Source organism: Bos grunniens, chromosome 5, assembly GCF_055505025.1.
Source record: "Bos grunniens cultivar Pamir isolate PY7600 chromosome 5, Bosgru_T2T1.0, whole genome shotgun sequence".
Classification (NCBI taxonomy): Eukaryota; Metazoa; Chordata; class Mammalia; order Artiodactyla; family Bovidae; genus Bos; species Bos grunniens.
The window spans coordinates 106945050-106965823 of record NC_141169.1 but is presented as its reverse complement, the minus strand read 5'-3'; the positions used below and the strand labels follow the sequence as shown (position 1 = coordinate 106965823).

The 20774-nt window shown below is 44.1% G+C and overlaps 1 protein-coding gene and 1 long non-coding RNA gene across 4 annotated transcripts in view; both read right to left on the bottom strand.

Moving 5' to 3' along the window:
- Positions 1-746: 746 nt before the first annotated feature.
- LOC147372938 (uncharacterized) lies at positions 747-2669 on the bottom strand. The gene is made up of 3 exons (XR_015164394.1): positions 2536-2669; positions 2331-2445; positions 747-886 (listed from the first exon to the last, which is right to left on the bottom strand). It is a non-coding gene; the product is annotated as an uncharacterized LOC147372938 (long non-coding RNA).
- A 105-nt stretch (positions 2670-2774) lies between these two features.
- Positions 2775-20774, bottom strand: part of FERRY3 (FERRY endosomal RAB5 effector complex subunit 3) — a 39914-nt gene continuing 21914 nt past the window's right edge. For 2 of the 3 annotated variants that reach the window (XM_086402361.1, XM_086402359.1), the window contains exons 7-14: positions 18351-18457; positions 17344-17541; positions 16375-16503; positions 12254-12328; positions 7875-8077; positions 4819-4876; positions 4050-4117; positions 2775-3228 (exon numbers count right to left, since the gene is read on the bottom strand). In XM_086402361.1, the coding sequence (XP_086258487.1) occupies positions 3136-3228; positions 4050-4117; positions 4819-4876; positions 7875-8077; positions 12254-12328; positions 16375-16503; positions 17344-17524 (807 nt within the window). In that variant the 5' untranslated portion in view covers positions 17525-17541; positions 18351-18457 and the 3' untranslated portion in view covers positions 2775-3135. Of the gene's footprint in view, positions 3229-4049; positions 4118-4818; positions 4877-7874; positions 8078-11366; positions 11758-12027; positions 12076-12253; positions 12329-16374; positions 16504-17343; positions 17542-18350; positions 18458-20774 lie in introns of those variants that run through there. The other variant, XM_086402360.1, reaches the window with a different exon arrangement.

The following is a 20774-nucleotide window of genomic DNA, read 5'->3' as shown; positions in this document are numbered from 1 at the left end:
TTGTCTTTGTATAGGCTTCTGGAGGCTGGATCTTGCTCAGCCCTGTGCCTGTGTGGAAGAAACTCTGCAAACACAGGCTGTGAATTGAATGAGGCTAGGCCGGATCTGACCCTACACTGTCTTATCCCTCCCCTTCCTTTGTAATGTACCCTCAAGGAAATATTTCTAAGTTTGAGGTTCCTCGAATTGGTAGTCCTTAAAGGTTTCTTAATGATGTCACTGAGCTACTGAAAAAAAATCTTTCCCAAGATACATTTCACCGGGACAAGACTTCACAGGTGAACAGAAAATGTCAAGGATGTTTCTGACTTTGTGAACTTGCCAGGAATGACAGTGAGCATGGCATGCCATGATGCTGCGTACCGCTTGCTGATTCCCATTCAATTTCACCTGAATGGGAAAACTCAATCCTGAAGGAAATCAACCCTGAATATTCATTGGAAGGACCGATGCTGAAGCTGAAGCTCCAATAGTTTGGCTACCTGAGGTGAAGAGCTGACTCACAGGAAAAGACTCTGAAGCTGGGAAAGATTGAGAGCGGGAGAGGGGGACGACAGAGGATGAGATGGTTGGATGGCATCACTGACTCAATGCCTGTGAGTTTGAACAAACTCTGGGAGATAATGAAGGACAGAGAAGCCTGGCTGAGTCCATGGGGTCGCAAAGAGTTGGACATGACTGAGCAAATGAAGAACAGCAGCAACAGAAGAGATATTCTTTACCTAAAAACAACAGGCCCGAGGAGCCACCCTCTCCGCTCTGCTCATTCCTTCAGCACAGCTTGGCTGATTCTTCCGAGGGCCTCTGAAACAGGCCTCTTTCCATGAATTCATCTTTCCTTTGTGGAACGTTTTCTTCCTCCTCGTGAGACTCAGCCAGGATCCAACTGCAGTGACACAGACGGCACGTGCTTTGCCAGATCAGCTCAGCCAGCGCCCAGGCAACCTAAGCTGCGTTTCCCTTCAAATTCCTCTTCATGCCTTTCCCCCACTCCAGTCACACTGCCATGCTGCGCAACAGCTGGGGCCACCCTTCCCCATTGCAGCGAGCTTACAGCCTTGCTGGGTTTTGAGTATGTAAGTGGGGGCAGGGGGGGAGAGGGCAGTAGGGACCAGAGACCTCAGGCTCAGCGCCTGCCTCATCTCCAGGGTGTGCTTTTAAAGCCTTGAGGACATCATCATCTCTCCTCAGGATCCTTAACTGTACAAATTAAGAACCTGAAGCTCACTGAGATGGTCTTTACCATTGCCCCATGGTCTGCGCTGAGGCCCCAGGGTCTGCACAGTATCCCCTGAAGGCCCTTGCAGTCAGTTTGCTTTTCCCAGCTTCCTGGCGGTGTTGCACCACCTCCCTTCACTCCACCCCTGCTCCCGTCTGGACCTCATACAGTAGGCGCTCCTCCTCTTCTCAGCCTGCCAAGCCGCTGCCTCCTCATCATTCATGGAGTGTCTGAAACCACTTCCACCCAAGAAGCTTCCAAGAACACGCCGGGTACAGTCTTAATCTCATCTGTCTCAGTCCAAACGCAACCCCACAGACTCCCTCATCTACTGCTGCACTAAAATCCCTACCATTTGGTACTTTTAACTACACACGTGACCAGCTTAGAGTTTGGCGTGTCTTTGTAAGAATGGAACTCTGCTCAATGTTATGTGGCAGGCTGGATGGGAGGGGAGTTTGGGGGAGAACGGATACATGTGTATGTATGGCTGAGTCACTCTGCAATCCACCTGAAACTACCACAACACTGCTAATCCGCTACACCCCAATACAAACTATAAAGTGAAAAAAACGGTAGGTAGCGTCATTGCTCGACCTTTCCAATTTTGGCTGCCGTCTAGTGGCTAAGTCCTGTCCGACTCTGCGACCTTGTGGACTGTATGGACTGCAGCCCACCACAGAAGCTTGCATCTGCTAATCCCAAACAATTTACTGAATAGGCATACATTTTAACTGTTTTTTTGAGGCAGACCATTTTTCCAGTCTTTATTGAATCTGCTAATATTACTTCTGTTTTACTTTTTTGTTTTTTTGGCCATGAGGCACGGGGAAGCTTTGCTTCTGACCAGGGAGCGAACCCGTACGCCTTGGACTGGAAGGTGAAGTCTTAACCACTGGACCCCCAGAGAAGTCCTGGCATTAATGCCAATGCCTTTTACTGATCACACTACACCACCTCCAACGCGACCTGTCACAGTACGAACCCCAGCAGGCCCTGAGCCCGTACCAGCACACCCCATTTTCTACCTACCTTGCTGTGTGAGAATCAGTCGCAATGGTAGCATTCGTGCTTGGAAGACAATCTCTTGCTCCAAGGGCAGAACACCTACCTTCTTCTCGGGGGGACCGCCAGGCTCTTTGGAAAAGGGTTTGTAAAGTGTTAGTGAGTCGTGGACCCAGCGTGGAGTGGTGCTCTCCTCGGGGCTGTTATTGGACAGTTGCTGCCTTGAGTAGAAGATCAAGACACATTCTGTGTTATGAGAAAGCACTGTCTCTGCCAAATGCGTTTCTGTAAGTGATTATGTGTAGGCGTACCAGTAAGAGTGCTTTTTGTTTCCTGCGGCTTCCCAGATGGCCCGGGTGGTAAAGAACCTGTCTGTCGATGCAGCAGACGTAAGAGACGCACGTTCAGTCCCTGGGTGGGGAAGATTCCCTGGAGGAGGGCATGGTAACCAACTCCAGTATCCTTGTCTGGAGCGTTCTAGCCCGTCAGGCTCTGCTGTCCATGGGATCACATGGAGTAAGACACTCATTGACTCAGCCTTATACCCGGATACGATTCAAACTTTTGGAAAGTCAAGTATTTCCATGAAATTGTAGTGAATAATCTCCTACATCAAATGCCCATGTGTGAAACAGACAAAGTTTTAACTCACTAATATTCACAGATAGGACAGTAGGGAAACAGTAGGGAAAAAAAAACCAAGACTCTTTTTTTTCCCCCGTAAACAGAGCTTAAGAATGAATGTATAAGTAAGGGGCTGATCACCAGTCTGTACAACATATGGGTTTTTGGAATGTTTAGCAGACATTTATCATGATCGGATTTGTGCCTTGGGTGTCAAGTTCTCTTTCTGGGCATCTTTTGCTTGACAGGATCCCAGCATCTTCTTCAGTGTGTTGGTCTGTGGGGACTCAGTGCTTGGAGGTCAAGGTCAGTGTCGATGACACCCGGAAGATCTGGGGAAGCATGTTACTAAGTTGGTAAAACATCTCTTCAGAAATACTCTGTAAGACGTAACAACAAAAAAAAAGAGAAGAGTTTGCATTTGTTAAACTATCAGTGATTTTTTAAAAATGTTTTAAGTGTTTTAAAATATGGAAGTAACGCAAGTAGTTCCGGACATGAGGTGGAACGTGAGAATCTCATCTTCGGGAACTGATTCAACTGCGTGGCTCTGGGCAGGGGCGTATCTCTGAGAACCCACGCTGTGTCTGTCAAGCAGTAAGCCTGATTACCAGAAAAAGCCCTCGATAACACTAGTGTAATCAGAGATAAAAGTACCACTCGTTGTGCTGAATTCTACACAGAAGACAGAATCGTTTCCTGCTCACGTCCTCCTTTATGAACTCTTTGGACTCTATATAACATAAATGTGGGGGAAAAAACAGAAAGAGGAGTCAAGTTCAGCTTTGGGTTAAATCAAAGAACCCTCGAGTGGTAGACGCTAACATCTTCAACAGTAAACGGAGTGCCTTGATAACTCCAAACACTTCTCCCCCTAAAACACAGAAACCTGTGAGCATTTTGTCATGTAGTAATGAGTTGAGGGCAGGGCTTCCCTTCCCACTGTTTCCCTACTGTCCTATCTGTGAATATTAGTGAGTTAAAACTTTCTCAGTGGGTAGCCATTCCAATATTCTTGCCTGGAGAATCCCATGGACAGAGGACCCTGGCGGGCTGCAGTCCATGGGGTCGTGAATAGTCGGACACGACCGAAAGACTAAACGACAACGATGATACCGTGGGCAGGGCAGAGTGCCTGGCCCTGTCTGTAAGGAATACTATAGCAGAGCTGGACTGGGTGAGATCTACCCAGGTCACACACCTGTGGCACCAGAAACTGCACTGTCCTAGAAATCCCTCCGTCCCACGAGGCCATTTCCATCATGAAACCTGGAACAGAGCAACAGATGTGGCTGAATGATGAGCTCTGGTTCAAGCCCACCTGTCCTTTACTGAAAGTAAACTGGACGTTTACAGTCAGGCTACCCGTCTCCACGTTTTAGGTGCCCACTTTCCTGTGGGAGAGGCAAGCCTGAGGGCCAGACACACTTCTGTAATCCTTAATTCTCCACACCAGCACGGTTCCCCACAGTGCTGTCAAAACACCTGGAATGATCATTTCTTGAGTTCTATTTTGTCTCCACACAATGAAGCCAAAACAAGTCATTAAAAATTCCATAAATATGTGGTTCTATTTTCTTTTCGGGAAAATGAAAGGTAGCTGAGAGTAAGTTCTATCAATGTTCAAATACCGTTGCATTTCAAGAGGGTTGGAGACGTCCCTGGTGGCCTAATGGTTAGGACTGGGTGCTTTTCACTGATGCGGCCCAGGTTCAAGCCTTGGTCGGGGAATTGATCTTACAAACTGCATAGTGTGACCCGAAACAAACAAAAAAGAGGGCTGGAGGTTTTGTTTTCTGATTGGAAAAGGTTAAAAAATCCATTATGAAGGATTTGCTCATTAAACCCTACAACTGGGGCACCAGGTGACCACAGGAATGCCCACATTCTTTCACCTGGCTTGCTCAGCTGTCAAGATTTTCGAGGAAGAAATACAGGTCCTTGTTATTAAACATAAGGTTGTATCTTACCTTTGACACACTTAAACACAAGTTCCGCTCTCCTTAAGCACCATGGTATAGTCATTTCCTAAAAACAGAAACAAAATAAATCGTATGTTTTTGATAGGACATTGCAGGAAAAAGACACCTAATTAACCTGTGCTTTTCAAAGTGAAAACAGCGGCTACCCTCGTGGAGGGAACAGTGGAGAGGATGTGGGTTAAGCGGCTGGACGGGAGCCTGGGGCGGCTCCTGGGGTGCTGGCTGGTGACGTTCTGCTTCATCACCTGGGCGCTGCTGATGTCAGTGGTCAGTCGGGGAACGTGCGAGCCGTTTCTGTGTGCTTTTCCCGAGGTGTATTATACGCTGCTGCTGCTGCTGCTAAGTTGCTTCAGTCGTGTCCGACTCTTTTCGACCCCATAGACAGCAGCCCACCAGTCTCCCCTGTCCCTGGGATTCTCCAGGCAAGAACACTGGAGTGGGTTGCCATTTCCTTCTCCAATACATGAAAGTGAAAAGTGAGAGTGAAGTTGCTCAGTTGTGTCCGACTCTTAGCGACCCCATGGACTGCAGCCTACCAGGCTCCTCTGTCCATGGGATTTTCCAGGCAAGAGTACTGGAGTGGGGTGCCGTTGCCTTCTCCGGTATTACATGCTAAGAAAGGTTAAAAGGGCTTCCGGGATGGCTCAGTGGTGAAGAATCCGCCTGCCAATGCAGGAGACGTGGGTTTTCGATCCCTGGGTTAGGAAGATCCCCTGGAGAAAGAAATGGCAACCCATTCCAGTATTCTTGCCTGGAAAACCCCACGGACAGAGAAGCCTGGTGGGCTACAGTACAGGGGGTGGCAAAAGAGTCGGACATGGCTGAGTAACTAAACAACAAGGGAAAGTTAAAAACAAAGAACAACATCCGCGTCTACCACAACCACGACAACTAAAACCTGGCGAGTCCCAAACGAATCAACAAGTTCACAGCACAGACAAGAGGAAAAGCCGGGAACTCGGGCTTCGTGGCCTGCTGGTTCACTCCCCGTACGGCAGGTTAGACTGATTCCAGGATGACACTGTCTCCAGGTCGCAAAGGTCTACGGGGGTAGAACTGCTAAGAGTAGGATGTCTTCCTTCCGGCTGATGGATTATTTTTTCCTTTTTTTTTTTTTAAATTGCAATTCATTTTATCAACCCCAGGCCAGGACCATTTCCAACAGCAGTGTCACCTCACATGTGCTGCAGCGTGGGCATGAGTGGGGCAAGTCTGTCTGTCACAGGAAGAAAACAAGAGACAAAATGCTGTGGGACCCTTTTGTGAAAGCTAAGACAAACACTGCCTCTATATCCTGGGCAGTGTCGTCTGAGTTTGCAGGATAGACTCTGTGACCTGAATGGATGTTTAAATATGACTGATGGGAGGAGTGTGGCTTGATATACTCTTGTGAATTAAAACGGGACTCTGGACGCAGGCTTAATGTTCTGCAGCTGGCCGTCCCGATTTAAAACATGCAACTTCTGTGACACTGTGGGAGAGGGCACACTGCTAGTGTCAGATGTCTGGGAGTGAGGCCGAACCTGGTGACTTTTGGAAATGCTGCCTTCGAGGTCGTTTCCCACCTACATAGAACCATTTTTATAAACTGGTTAACCAGGAGTCCAGCTGCAGGCATGTCTGGATACTTTCGTGGGGCCGGACCTCGTCACAAACTTTCTTTGTTTCTCCCCAAAGACTCTGCTATAGATGGGCTGGTCTGTGATGAGAAGGATGGCTACAAGTTCCTGGTGGGACTGAGACTTTATAAAGCGACAGTGGAAGGAAAGGAAACAACAAAACACGTTGGTCAGTCACTCCTGCTGCCGAATTGGGTATGACTGAGGCTAAGAGGCTGAGAACACGGACGCACTGCTCATTAAATGAGTCAGAGCTCTCTTAATCAAAACGGTGTGTGTCTGGTAAAAACACACATGGATGGTCAGTGGGAAATCATCTAAACCACCCTGTCTTACATGGACTTGAGCTGTGTGTGTGTTTATACAGAGAACTGCATTTAAAGTGAGGCCTCCTGAATACGATGAGTCTAAGCGGGGACTCAGTCACTCTGAAAAGTACAACATAAAATTTTCTGCACCACTTCTTTACGGTAAGAGGGTTTACACACATCTGCTACTCTGGTAAATAACTTTTAATAATCAAGGAGTGAACGCCCTTCCTTTCACAATCTGTCCTTGCCGGCTAGCCATTTTGCTTTTTAAAGAATGCCACTCAAAACCAGCAGCACCGTGCTGCTGATACAGGTCCTTCACCCCGTTGGCCACGGGCTCTCCCGGAAGGACCAGCTGACACCTGCTTGGAGGCTGTTTCACTCCTCCAGACTCTCTTAACTAAAGTTGGATCTAACCTCTGTATTATGTCCACAACTTAGCCCCTCTAACTAGCTTTCATGGAGGGGAGGGAAGAAAGCATGAGAGAAAGCAGTCATGGGAAGAGAGTTTTTTTTTTAATTTAAAAGCATAAAATACAGTCCATCGCAAAAGGAGCGAACGATTGTGCCACATTTTAGTTGTAGAAGCCGCCAGTATGTGCTTTATAGCAACAGTGTCCTTGAGAACCTGGTGAAAGGAGGCTGGCTTCTTCCTGCCAACGAGCAAGCATCTCTTTCTATTGCCTGTCAATGCCTACTCAGAGAGTGCTAAGTAATTTTAACGGTGGTCTAGGCCAATACAAATGTGGAGGTAAACCTGCTGCTGCTGCTGCTAAGTCGCTTCAGTCGTGTCCGACTCTGTGCGACCCCACAGACTGCAGCCCACCAGGCTCCCCCGTCCCTGGGATTCTCCAGGCAAGAACACTGGAGTGGGCTGCCATTTCCTTCTCCAATGCAGGAAAGTGAAAAGTGAAAGGGAAGTTGCTCAGTCATGTCCGACTCTTAGTGACCCCATGGACCACAGCCCACCAGGCTCCTCCATCCACGGGATTTTCCAGGCAGGAGTCCTGGAGTGGGGTGCCATTGCCTTCTCCACAAATGTAAAGCGGATGATGCTTATTCTACAGTGTTGCCACATTCTCAGAAAATGCCGGCACTTTTCCCACCTGCTTACCTCTGACATATCGTGCACCAGCAGGAGGGGAATACTGACGGTCGTGATGTCGTGGGTACAGCAAACCTTGAGGATGTTTCGGAGCCCCATGATGGCGGGGTCCCGAGCAGTGATGTTTCCCGATTTCACGTTGTCATCCACACAAAGGTGGAAAGCGACATGTATTTCTGAGAGGTTAGAGTGCCGTGTGATGTAAAATTCTCCTGTGAACAGCAGATAACAATCGTGACTTTCAGAAACACAAAGCGTGTTCACTAGTGGGCTTCAGAGACGACTGTGACAGGCAGCCAGTGTGCTGAACCAGCAGAGGAGTTTATCAGGGACCTGTGTGGAACTCAGGAAGCAAATAGGATTAGTGCTACTTAATTCTTGGAAAGAAGGTGATGGAAAAGAGAGGTGATGGCCAAATTCATCTTAGGTTCATAAATTGGTATGAAGAGACCACCAAGCAGTATGTAAATCAAATCAGTGCCCATCATCGCAGTTTTGATATAAATGCTCAAAGCGCTCTAATCATTCAAAATTAATATGTCAAGACAGGCTACTTGAAGATCTGTCTTCCCCACACCCTGCACCTGCTCTTCTCCATCTCAGTTTAGGGGCCCAGTTTCCTTCCATTAGCTGCAAAGACAGAAACACACGAGTTGGCCTTCATTACTCTCTTTTTCTCATGACATCCTCCCCAATCCAATTCACCACCAACTATTTTCAGTGTTGTTGTTCAGTCGCTAAGTTGTATCCAACTCTTTGAGACCCCACGGACTGTAGCACAACAGGCTTCCCTGCCTTCCACTATCCCCTGGAATTTGCTCAAATTTCACGTCCATTGAATCCGTGATGCTATTTCATCCTCTGCCACCCCCTTATCCTTTTGCCTCCAATCTTTCCCAGCATCAGGGGCTTTTTCCAGTGAGTTGGCTCTTCACATCAGGTGTCCAAAGTACTGGAGCTTCAGCATCAGTCCTTTCAGTGAAAATTCAAGGTTCATTTCCATTAAGATTGACTGGTTTGATTTCCTTGCTTTCCAAGGGACTCTCAAGAGTCCAGCACCACAATTCGAAAGCATCAATTCTTTGGTGTCAGCCTTCTTCATGGTCCAATTCTCACATGTGTACATGACTACTGGAAAAATCATAGCTTTATCTATATGGGCCTTTGTCGGCAGGGTGATGTCTCTGCTTTTTAATTCGCTGTCTAGGTTTTCATAGCTTTCCTTCCAAGGAGTAAGTGTCTTATTTCATGGCTGTAGTCACTGCCCACAGTGATTTGGGAGGCCAAGAAAATAAAACCTGTCACTGCTCCCATTTTTTCTCCTTCTATTTGCCATGAAGTGATCTATAACAAACCTCTCAACTACCTCAAGTCTGAGCACTCCATTTTTATTGCTATCATCCTAGTTCACAGTACCATCTTATCACCTAGGTTTCAGCAACAGCCTCTGAATTAACCTCTTTGTTCCCATTCTTGCCAACAGATCATATCCACACGTACAGATAAAATGACTTTAAGTATAGACCAGATTACATCACTCTCCCACTTAACATGGTCCAAAAGGCTCACATGACACTCAGGAAAAAAACCCAAACTCCATCCTCTTGTCTTACCCTTTCTCACCCCAGCCACACGGCGTTCCTTAAGGTCTTCACACACACAGGGCTTGTTCCTGATCCAGGGCTGCTTCCTGAGGGCCCTTCCCCCACGGCTCCTGTCCAGATGACTGCTTTTCACCAATCATGTCTCAGAGCGAAAGTCACCTCCTCTCGGAAGTCTTCCTTGATTGACCCATATGATTGATGTAGGACTCCCTCACCCCTCACTTATTCTCTTTCACATTGTTCTATTTTCTCCTCAGCACTGAAATTCTTTTGTTATCTATTTATGAGGTTATTTTAAAGAGAGTACCACTGTTTACATGCCGTGACTGTAAGGACTTTTGCCTCTCTCGTTTACCGTGCTGTCTGTAGCTCATGAAACTACAGGACCTGGTACACAGAAGGTACTTGGTAAACTTTGGTTTGCTGAATGGTAATCAAATGTTTTCAACCAAAAGCTTATTTTATCCAGGCTTTCTACAATCACTCCATTTCCTAGGTAGCCATGCCAGCCATTGGCTTTTATATTCTGCAGTCTCTGTCAATGTAAATAAACAGAAAATATATAAAAATATGTTTTTATAAACACACCTGCCTCACTGGAAATTCTGAGATGTTCTTCGAGGAAAATCTTGCTATTGTAAAACCTAGTCTTCCATCACTAACCCACATCCCCACAAATTCTGCTCATCCTGGCCTCAAGGTCCTTATCTTAGGATTTTACTTTGTATTTACTTATAAACACAGAGTATGTTTAAAGTACTTAACACACGTTGGCACGGTGTTTAACAATTTCCAGTTACAAGTATACATAAGCTGTGTCACTGATAGGCCCTAGTCAAAAGTCTGCTTTTTTTTTTCTTTGACTTACGATATAAGAACTAGATAAGCAGTAAAAGAAATTAGAGAAAGGCCAGTGACAGGCCAAACTAGACAAAAGAAACGTTAAAAAAAAAAACTTGTTTGGCAAGAAGTGGTACGGCTGCCATTTCCCTGGCAGGCAACACGAGACGCGGACTGCTTATCAGAAACCAGGCAGGTCCCAGGAGGCCCCCCGTTTCGAACTCTGGCTGATGGCTTAGGCGGTGGGGGTCACCATGTTGAAACTGGGCCACGGCCAGCACAGGGGCTGATGACTCACTTACTGCACAAGTCAGGTGTTCCTAATCCCCAAGCTGGCACTGCTTCATCCGACCTCAGACGACTTGTCCTGGGCCTCGTTTTACCCGTGAGGAACGTGGGGGTCTCAGTGCTGACAGCGGTGATTGAAATAACAGAAGACGGTAGGAAAAGGGACCAGACTGGGTGTTAAGAAGATCTGGCATCTAGCACTGACTGGTTGAGTGATCTTGGGCAAATCAATTCAATTTACAGATCCTCTGTACTTTATGAATTAGATGGGAAAAATAACTCCTGACTGCTTTCCTTACAAAGATGTTTTAAGAATTAGAGAAGCTGATGTTTAATTCTTAAGATGATACAAGCTACAAGTAATTAGATAATGACGAAGCAAACTCACTGGTTAAAAGAGACATAAATCAAACTCTTTCTCTGTAACTTGAAATCTAGAAGCATTTTGTGATCTGGACCCTTCTAATCTCCTGTCTCCTTCCTGGGTAGGCTGGCAAGCTTTTTCCAAATGGAAACTCAGAAGCTACCAGCATAGCTCACTGAACCCTTAACTCTGCCTTCTCTGATGCTGACTTATAGCACAGTCTCCTGATTTACTACTAATAGCCAGATACTCACCTCCAGGCTTTTCCCAAGAAGGACCAAGAGGGAAAATGCACACAGCAGTAAAGAGTTAAGTTTAAAAAAGTCAGACATTGGTACCTCCAGAACAGATAAGGGTGACACATTTTAAGAAAGCCACAAAATATAGATGATTTAAATTATGCACCTACGAAGAGAGATAAGATAAATCCTGTCTCAATGAAGGTATTTTTAGATGGAGAGGAGGACAGTTTCCTGCTCCACAAAGTGGAGAACCACCTCGTGGTGACACAATCCCCGCCACTTAGCATTATCCACCGGAGTGGGCTCTCTGAGGTGGGCGTGCACTCGGAAGCCGACGACCACAAGCTAGCTGGCCGGGAGAGGAGTGAGCACCAGGATTACGTGGAATGTGGCCTTGGCGTCGAAAATCTGGGGAAGGAAATGGAGCCAGACAACCTTGGCTGCTTCAGCACCTGCGACGTGGTTGAAGAGACTTGACACAGCGTCTCCACACGGGCCTTCCTGTTGTGCCCTGTCACACAGACACTGCTGCAGGCCATCAGAGGGCATGGAACCTGGAAGAACATCAGGGGCCCAACTTCCAGATGATAAGCAATATTCCCAAGAGTCATACAGGAGATTTAAAGAAAGGGAGGACAGGAACATTTATGGGGAGATAGCAATAAAAAAGATTCTAAATCAGATGACTTGTGCTCTTCCCATGTGCTCAATTATTTACATCTCTATCTACTGTTGTTTATATGTCAGAAAAAAAAGTGATTTATTGGCTCATTTAAGAAACTAAGGAACAATGTGTGACGCAGCAAATAATAATAAAAACTTACGCAACGGCTTGAGGAATTTTTCTTGTACGCATCTGGGAAAACTCAGGGCTGGTATAAGAATAAGGATTTAGTTGCTGGACACTATAACAGGGTATCTACAGAGATACAAAGTTCTAGGGTGATACATTTGACAAACTGTATAATGTACACCAAAAGAACCTGTGTTTCAAATCTGTGATTTCAATGCACGTGAGTATAAGAAAACCGCAAGTGAAATAATACTCACCAGGTAAAATATTTAAATAGTTTCTATCTGCAGTTTTAGTCTTATCGTCACTTCCTCCATTTCGGCTTCCAGAATCTATTTATAAGATAATGCAACATGAGAGAATATAGTTAACGTATGAGAACACACTTGTGATGTCCCCCAAACAACCACAACCACAGCAAAAATCTACTAAGGATCTCTAGGTATCAGGTGGTCTGTGACATGCTTTATACGGATGGTCTCTTAATTCTTACAAAACTCCTCTAACCAGAACACTCTACCCTTTTCATCTTATATGTGAGAATAGAGGCTTAGATGGGTTAACTCACTTAAGGAAGGAGGCACAGGTAAGTGGCAGAACCAGGTCTGGAACCCACACACTCAGGTTCCAAATTCTGTGATCTTGACCACAAGAGACTTGCCAAGGCTCTGTTTTTCATTTGGGCCGTTCAGGGCACTAAGTTAACTACACATAAAATAACTTCATTAGGCAGTTGTGGGGTGGCCATCTTTATTTTTAGAATCTGAGTCACTGTTGAGGATATAACTTGTTCAGGATGACAGGCTAATGGTTAGTAGCACTGGGAATCATTTGATATTCAGCCCATCCTTGAAATCTGTCACTTCTTATCTGACACTATATACAATTTCTTCCAAATAGATACTTGAGATTCCATTTCAAATGGAGTCTTCTCCCCCCGCCCCCACCAGATATTCAATAGTTTTTCTTTCTTTTTAGAAGGCATGATATTACTTTGAAGGATAAATGTTGGTAAAATAAAATATAGCACATTTGATTATTCATTATTATGGCTGAACACATTATTTTACTTGTATACATATATTTTTAATAGAAGACACATCGGAATTTTATAAGAATCCTAAGAGAACTGAAAAATGCAGCGTGAATATTATTAGATACCTGTCTTTAAGAAACTATGTATCTATACAAATTAAATCTAAGACTATATCGCAATGGCTTTCAATATGAGAAAATCACTTGAAAACAGTCAGAACTTGAAATGAGTAAACTGAAACTACCAGGGAGTATTATAGTTTAAAAGTTCTGAATAAAAGTAACCTAGTGTTTTACCCACTGACTACTCTGAGTCATTGGTTATAACACTGTACCTTGTAAACGCATATATTTTATAAACACACTGAGGGAGGGAGAGACATAGAAGGCTCTGTGTTGCCAGAATCCACATTTAATGCAATAATGTGATTCTCATACAGACCCCTGAAATTGACGGGCTCTGAATAAATGGCTGCTCACAGCACAGAAAACAAAAACACAGTAAATGAGGAGCCTCTAATTTTGTTCACGTGCAATCTGAAACTGACAAAATCCTTCCTAAGAAACAAAAAAAGAACAGTCTATAGCCCGCCCGCCTTCTGTGTTTCAAAGGTTAATACCCTGTAACACTAAGAAGATGGTTATTTTCAAAAATGGGTATAAAATATGTACAAAAATGAAACTGCTTTTGGCTTATCATGAACCACAGAAACATAAAGATGCTGATATAAAAACACAGTGAGAAAAATAACGGAGTGTCTTAGGATAGACAGACTTCCGTATCAGGATGTAAACGTGCATAACAAACGTGGGCACGCCTCAGAAAAGGAAGAGACGGGGAAAGCATTTTGGCAAAACTCTTCTATAACAACATGCGGGCTTCTCTAAGAAAGGAGTCTTTTATAAACCTACTTGTTTCACTGACTCACTTAAACCACAAAATAGCTGCCCGAACAAGAACAAAATACTACCATGATGTACACACGGTGCCCTAACCGTATGTGGTTTAAAAACTTTCCGTCCCCACACACTTTCTAACCTCTCATAAATATACTCAGCACCCTCTGCCTTCTCCTAACTGTTGTGATCTCCGTCTTCATGCTTTTAGTCACTACAGAGAACAATAGCTGGATGTCTCCGATCACATCCGTGCCACTTTGAATGAGATGGGGGCAGGGGTTGGCAGAAGAATAAGAGGACGGACTGGAATTTGCCCGAAGGTCCTTGTTGGGGTGCGCTTCCAGGCTGATTTTCGAGACTCAGCCGGGGTCTGTTGTGAGTGACATGCATTGCCAGAGCAAAGCCACCGTTACCTATAGTGGAAATACAAACTGGTGGGGTTGCGGTGCAGAGTAACTGCTAACATTATCAGAAGTACAACTGCCTGTGCCCTTTAGCTCAGGAATGTGTTTTTAGGACTCTATTTCAGAGATACGCTCACTCATGCAAGATGATATATGTGTAAGATTATTCATGCATTATTACTTAGAAGAAAAAACTCTGGAACAGATGAAATGCCCATTAACAGGGACGTGATCATTAAGGGGATATCCTGCAGTGGACCCTATCCAGCAGTAACAGGCTCTAAGGATGCTCTGTCTGTACAGATGTGGAAGGATGCCCAAGATAAACTATTCAGTGGAAAAAAAAGCAGAAGACAAAAGAGTGTGCAGAGAAAGCTGCCATTTGCATGAAGCAGGAAAATCTGTAAATACACACAGACATGTGCTCACACACACATTCATAAACGCATGTCTGGAAGGTACACGAGACACGGCACTGGCTGCCCCAGGAGCAGGAAACTGGATGGCTGATGGACAGAGCCACAGAGTCTCTCACTGTACGCTCTTTTGTACAGTCTGAATTGTGAATCTTGAGGTGATACTAGTGGTAAAGAACCCCTCCCAATGCAGGAGACATAGAAGACACGGTTTCGATCTCTGGATTGGGAAGATCCCCTGAAAGACAGCATGGCAACCCACTCCAGTATGCCTGCCTGGAGAACCCCACAGAGGAGCCTGACAGGCTATAGTCCAGGGGGTCACAAAGAGTCAGACACGACTGAAGCGATTTAGCACATACAAGGCTATCTTTACCTATTTCAGCAACGATTACAATTAAAAAAATGTTTTTTTAAGTCTACTGAATGAACATAGACACTATTATGAATGCTGATCAAGTCGATTCTAGAGAACTGCCTTCTATCATCAGGAGAACAGGAGGAATTCTTCAACATACATGGGAGAGAGAATAAAGTCACCAAGCAAAGGTATAGCAGTGTCTCTGTTTACTATAAAAAACAAAACCGGTGAACCCAAAGCACCAGAAAACTCTAAGGGTTTCTCTGAAACACTGCAGCTGCAAAACAAACAAGGCAGACAACCAAAGCACCGGAAGCAGATTTAAAGGTCTGACCAACTATTAAAAACGTGCCTTATTTTATTTCTTGGGCAAGACATCAAGTTTCTGTAAGAAATAATAAAACACTGGGTATGTACTCGAGTCGTATAAGAGCATGTATTGTAATTTTAAGCTTGTGATATACTATGAAATATCAGAAAAATAAGAAAAACAGACCTCATGTATATTCTTGAATGAATATCACCCTTATATATTTAGCTCCTAACTAAACAAACTTATGGCACCAATTTACTTTTTGGAGAGATTCCTTTCTAAACTTTCATTTTTCAATTACAGACAGCAGAATCACTCTGTAACTTGAGCTAGAGTATCTTCTTCTATGTCTCCCCTGTCTTCCCAAAGGTCTTCTTACACGTAATTAAAAATTACTGAAGAGAGACACCATGAACTTTTCCCATAGCTTTTAAACCATCTTCCAGTAAATTTCCTATAAGGATGTTTAGATTGTGGATAAATATAGAAAAAGCAGGATATAGTTCTAAACACAGTAATTTTTAAAAAGAACAACCAAAACCAGTTCTTGTAACTGACTTCATGCTACCTAAGTGGATCAAAGATGGAACATATAAGAAGTGTATATTTCGGGCTGTTTACCCTATGATTTCAATGTCCTTTACAGTTCTAATTATATCCATTGCAGAGATACAGAACTTGAAGCAAAGGATCCCAACTTTCCACTGAGTGCCTACTTCAAGCACAACTACAGAATCAAAATTTTAAAACAGTTTTTCTAAGGATCTTGAACAAAATCAGGCAAAAAGAAAACTAAGAACAGAATTCAAGCTTCTAAAGACTCTGAAATTTGTTCTTAATTTCTTCCTTCCCACAACTTTCTCTATTTCAGGTGGCCAGGATGCTAAGAGAGTGCTTAGAGACAGAACATCCTCAAAGTGAAATTTTTTAAAATCTGAGTTTCACTGACCATGAGATTCTTTCAACTTGCTCCTGCGCTGGGTTCTTGCATAAAGTACAACCTGCTGGACAACCTCCAGCTGCTCTTCAATCCGGGGGAAATGAAAGTCAGTGCATTCTTGGCAAACCGTGGCGAAATCTAGGGGACCCAACATAGTTAACAAACTTGCAAAGGTGAAGTATCAGATCTTTAGTGTTTACTTACAGAGAGATCCATCAGAAATGGAACAGAGTATTCCCAAGGATGGCAGCTCATACTTGTCCCGTCTATGATTATGCCTTAGTAAGTTAAGGGACAACAATTTGGTTCTGATCAGAAACTCACTCTCTCGATGGCTCAAAAGAATACATAATTAACAGGCAAGGAAATTTTAATAAAAGTCCAAACCTTCTTTAAATAGTAGACACTTTGATCATAATCTAGTTCCCAAAAGTGCTAAAAAAAAAAAAAATAGGTTCTTACACTTACGATAGAAAATAAAATATTCGAGCATCTTAAAAGTAGTTCTACATTTCAATGCACTTTCTATGTCAAACTCTTAAAAAATCATCAGAAAAAATGAATTGTACTAGGAGGGAAGGCAGAATTCAACCTAGCATTTTTAAGAAATAGACTATTTAAAAATATAGAGAAAAAACATGACACATGGATGAACTAAAATTCAGTCAGGATCTGCTTCTAAACTGAAAAATGTATTTATGTCTTGATTATTCTTTTTGTGATACCATGAAAAAGGATCCTTTAAAGTATTATCTATGATAGGATTTTAAGAAAAATGAAATATCCTAAAGCGCCCCATGGGTGCTAAAGTATGAAACAAATCCTACACACCTATGTCTGGGTCTGTGTGCTGTTTGGACCACCTGAATACTGGGGTGGCTCAAGCTTTTTTCAGTTCTTTTCCTCTCACTGCTTTCTCTTTCAAATGGCATTAAATGGAGAACTTTGAGGGCGTAACTACGCACAATGTTAACTTACCTCTTTTAATACCACTGTAGGAATTAATTCGATTATCGACCAGCAACACCAGGCCACAAAGGGACGTGGAGTAAAGCGACAACGCCGTCTGCAGTCGGTGGAGCTTCACGCCGCTTCGGTGGTTCCTCTTGTGCTTGCAGAAGTCCAGCATGTCTGCTCTCAGCAACCTCAGGTTATGCATGGTCTTCAGCTGGGCCCCTGGGGGAAGGCAGCAGGCCCAGAAAGATACTTAGACAGCTGCAGAAAGCCAGCAGAGCAGGACGCAAATCTCTGTGGCAGGAATCCTAGTAAATCTGTGCTACGAATACTTTAAGATGGGCTTTTCAATTTTCTATTTTGCTGCTGTTCACTCGCTTAGTCGTGCCCAATGCTTTGCAACCCTATGGACTGTAGCCCACGGGGCTCCTCTGCATCCATGGTGATTCTCCAGGCAATAATACTGGAGCGGGTTGCCATTTCCTCCTCCAGGGGATCTTCCTGACCTAGGGATTGAACTTGTATCTCCTGCATTGGCAGATGGGTCCTTTACCACTGAGCCACCGAGGAAGCCTGTGTTCTATTTTAATAACTATTAATATTTCACCTTTGCATTTGAAAAAAAAATAGATGAGCTAAAATAGAAAACTTATAGCCAATAAACATAGGCCTTCTTGGAGCAGAACCTAATTTTTCATTTTAAATGTGAAGTGGAAGTCACTCAGTTGTGTCTTGACTCTTCGACCCCATGGACTATAGCCTACCAGGCTTCTCTGTCCATGGATTTCCCAGGCAAGAACACTGGAATGGGTTGCCATTTCCTTCTCCAGGGGATCCTCCCAACCCAGAGATCAAACCCAGATCTTCTGCATTGAAAGTGGATTCTTTACTGTCTGAGCCATCAAGGAAGACTTTCATTTTAAAAAGAACCGGGACATATTTTACTTATACGCTAAGGACTTTTCTCTTAAAAACATTAAAAAAGTTTCACCAGTTACAAAGTGGTGACTGTAAAAAATTAACACACTTACCTAAGTGGATGGTAAAACTTTCTTCTAACTTTCTCTGTTCCTCATAAACCCTTCCATTTGCTTCAGCGGATTCTCTGAACTGATTCGGCTGAACTTTAATTTCTTCGCTGCAATTGAGAAAATTATTGATATGCTTTTTTTTGGTATGCCTGTCAAGAAATTTTCCTATAAGAAAGAAAGCTTTATAGTGAAATGAAAGTGAAGGTCACTCAGTCCTGTCTGACTCTTTGCGACCCCATGGACTGTAGCCCACGAGGCTTCTCTGTTCATGGGATTCTCCAGGCAAGAATACTAAAGTGGGTTGTCATTTCCTACTCCAGGAGATCTTCGCAACCCAGGGATCAAACCCGGGTGCTCGCATTGCAGGCAGCGTCTTTACCATCTAAGCCACCAGGTAATGAAACTAATTGCTGAAAGTACCACTTAATTTATTCCTAAATTTATCCTTTATCCATGGGGCAAGGAACACAAGCACTTACAATTTATACAATTCCCACTTATTCTTCCATTTCTTTGGTTATTTCTTTCAGTCAGTGAGGCATAGTTTTTTAGTCATTACAATATCAACTCCTATGCCACTGTGTAATATTTCTTAGTAGCCTAGGGCATGATTAAATAGTGACTAACATTACCTTAAAATGTTTAAAATGACGTTAAAAACATTAATATATCCTTATATCAGGTGGCATCAGTGAAACTAGAGAAAAAGTGAAGTGAGAGAAATGAAAATTAAAAACAAAAAAGTCAAATAAAAGAAAGAATTAAAAAAGAAGAAAGTTCATTTTGACATATTCATATCCTTTTTTTTAAAAACCATTTCCTATTTTTTCACTGCCAAGAGTCTCACATTAAAAGACTTCTCTTAGCTCTAGCCCTTGCACTTCCTGAAAATGTTTCCGTGGAGGCATCAGAACTGTACAACTGCTCAATTCACTTATTACGGTGAGCTGAAGATGATTCAAATCTGTAATAGTCATCTATTCCCCTGACTAGATTTTTTCGATAAATCCAAACAGTCTTATTTGTGTCACTGATGGACTTCATTAGTAAATATAGCCAGTTTCAACCCCCAAATTCATACAGATTTACACAAATTAAATATCAGTTTAGGATTCAGGAAGCCACCAAAGAAAGTTGTTCCTGTTCTAATAACAAGAAAAGCTGGGGTAATCTATACGGCCATAACTGTTCTGAAGCTCATCAGAGATCTGAGGTAACAAGGTGACCAAGAAATTAAATTCTGAAGTGTGGCATGCCTGTCCCAGGGGAGACAGGACACATGGTTTGCAGTTTTGGCAGAGCACCATAGACATGAAATGCTGTCATGTATATAAGAAGGTAAGAAGAAATCAGCTAAAACGCTAACACGTTCTTTAAGGTAAAGTATGGGGTGGCATGTGCATTTAGGACAGCAATGGATGTTACGTGCTCTTGCAAACTCTTTCCCACTGGCCTCCACCAAGTGCTTCCAGGAAAGGCCTGGAGGTAGGGCAGGAGGAGAGACAGGCCACCGGGCGGCACAGGTAGATGTGCTAAGGCTGCCCCGTGCCCTCGGCCCAGACCTGCAGGGTGTGCCCAAGACCACGGGACCACGGAACCTGTCTCTCACCCTCAACGAGGAGCCTGACACTGAACAACAAACAAGGCCAGTCTATTGCTGGGGGCAGAACAGCAGCGCACACAGGGACCTCCTGCTGAGGAGCAGGCCCTCAAAGGCTACTGACAGCTCAGGGTGGGGCAGGGTGGCAGAGGACCGGCTAGAGACCAAAGCCCCACTCTCAACACCAAGTGGCAGCAGCGTGCCGCTGTAGACAGTGAAGCCTGCGGTGGACCGGACTGGAGAACAGAAACCAAACAGCCCGACCACCAACTGCATTTCCATGGCCTTCACCTTAACAGCCTGCCCATTTCTGGGCATAGGCACTATTTATGTAGGCGGTGCTTAGTGGTAGAGAATCCACCTACCAATGCAGGAGATGAGAGACCCAGGTTCAATCCTTAGGTCAGGCCCCTGGAGGAGGAAATGGCAACCCACTTCAGTGTTCTTGCCTGGAGAATTGGACGCATCTGAGCCACATACTACTTCTTTTCTAATACACACAACAGTCTGCATTTTATAGTGGATACGTGTTAGTGTTAGTCACTCAGTCGTGTCCGACTCTTCGCGACCCCACAGACTGTAGCCCGCCAGGCTTCTCTATCCATGCAATTCTCCAGGCAAGAATACTGGAGTGGATTGCCATTCCCTTCTCCAGAGGAACTTCCCAACCCAGGGATTGAACCCTGGTCTCCTGCCTCACAGGCAGATTCTTTACCATTTGAGCTACAGGGAAGTCTTATACATAATGGATATATTTACTTACATTCTAATATATAGTGGATATATTTACTTATATTCATTATAATATATATGAAGTACTAGAT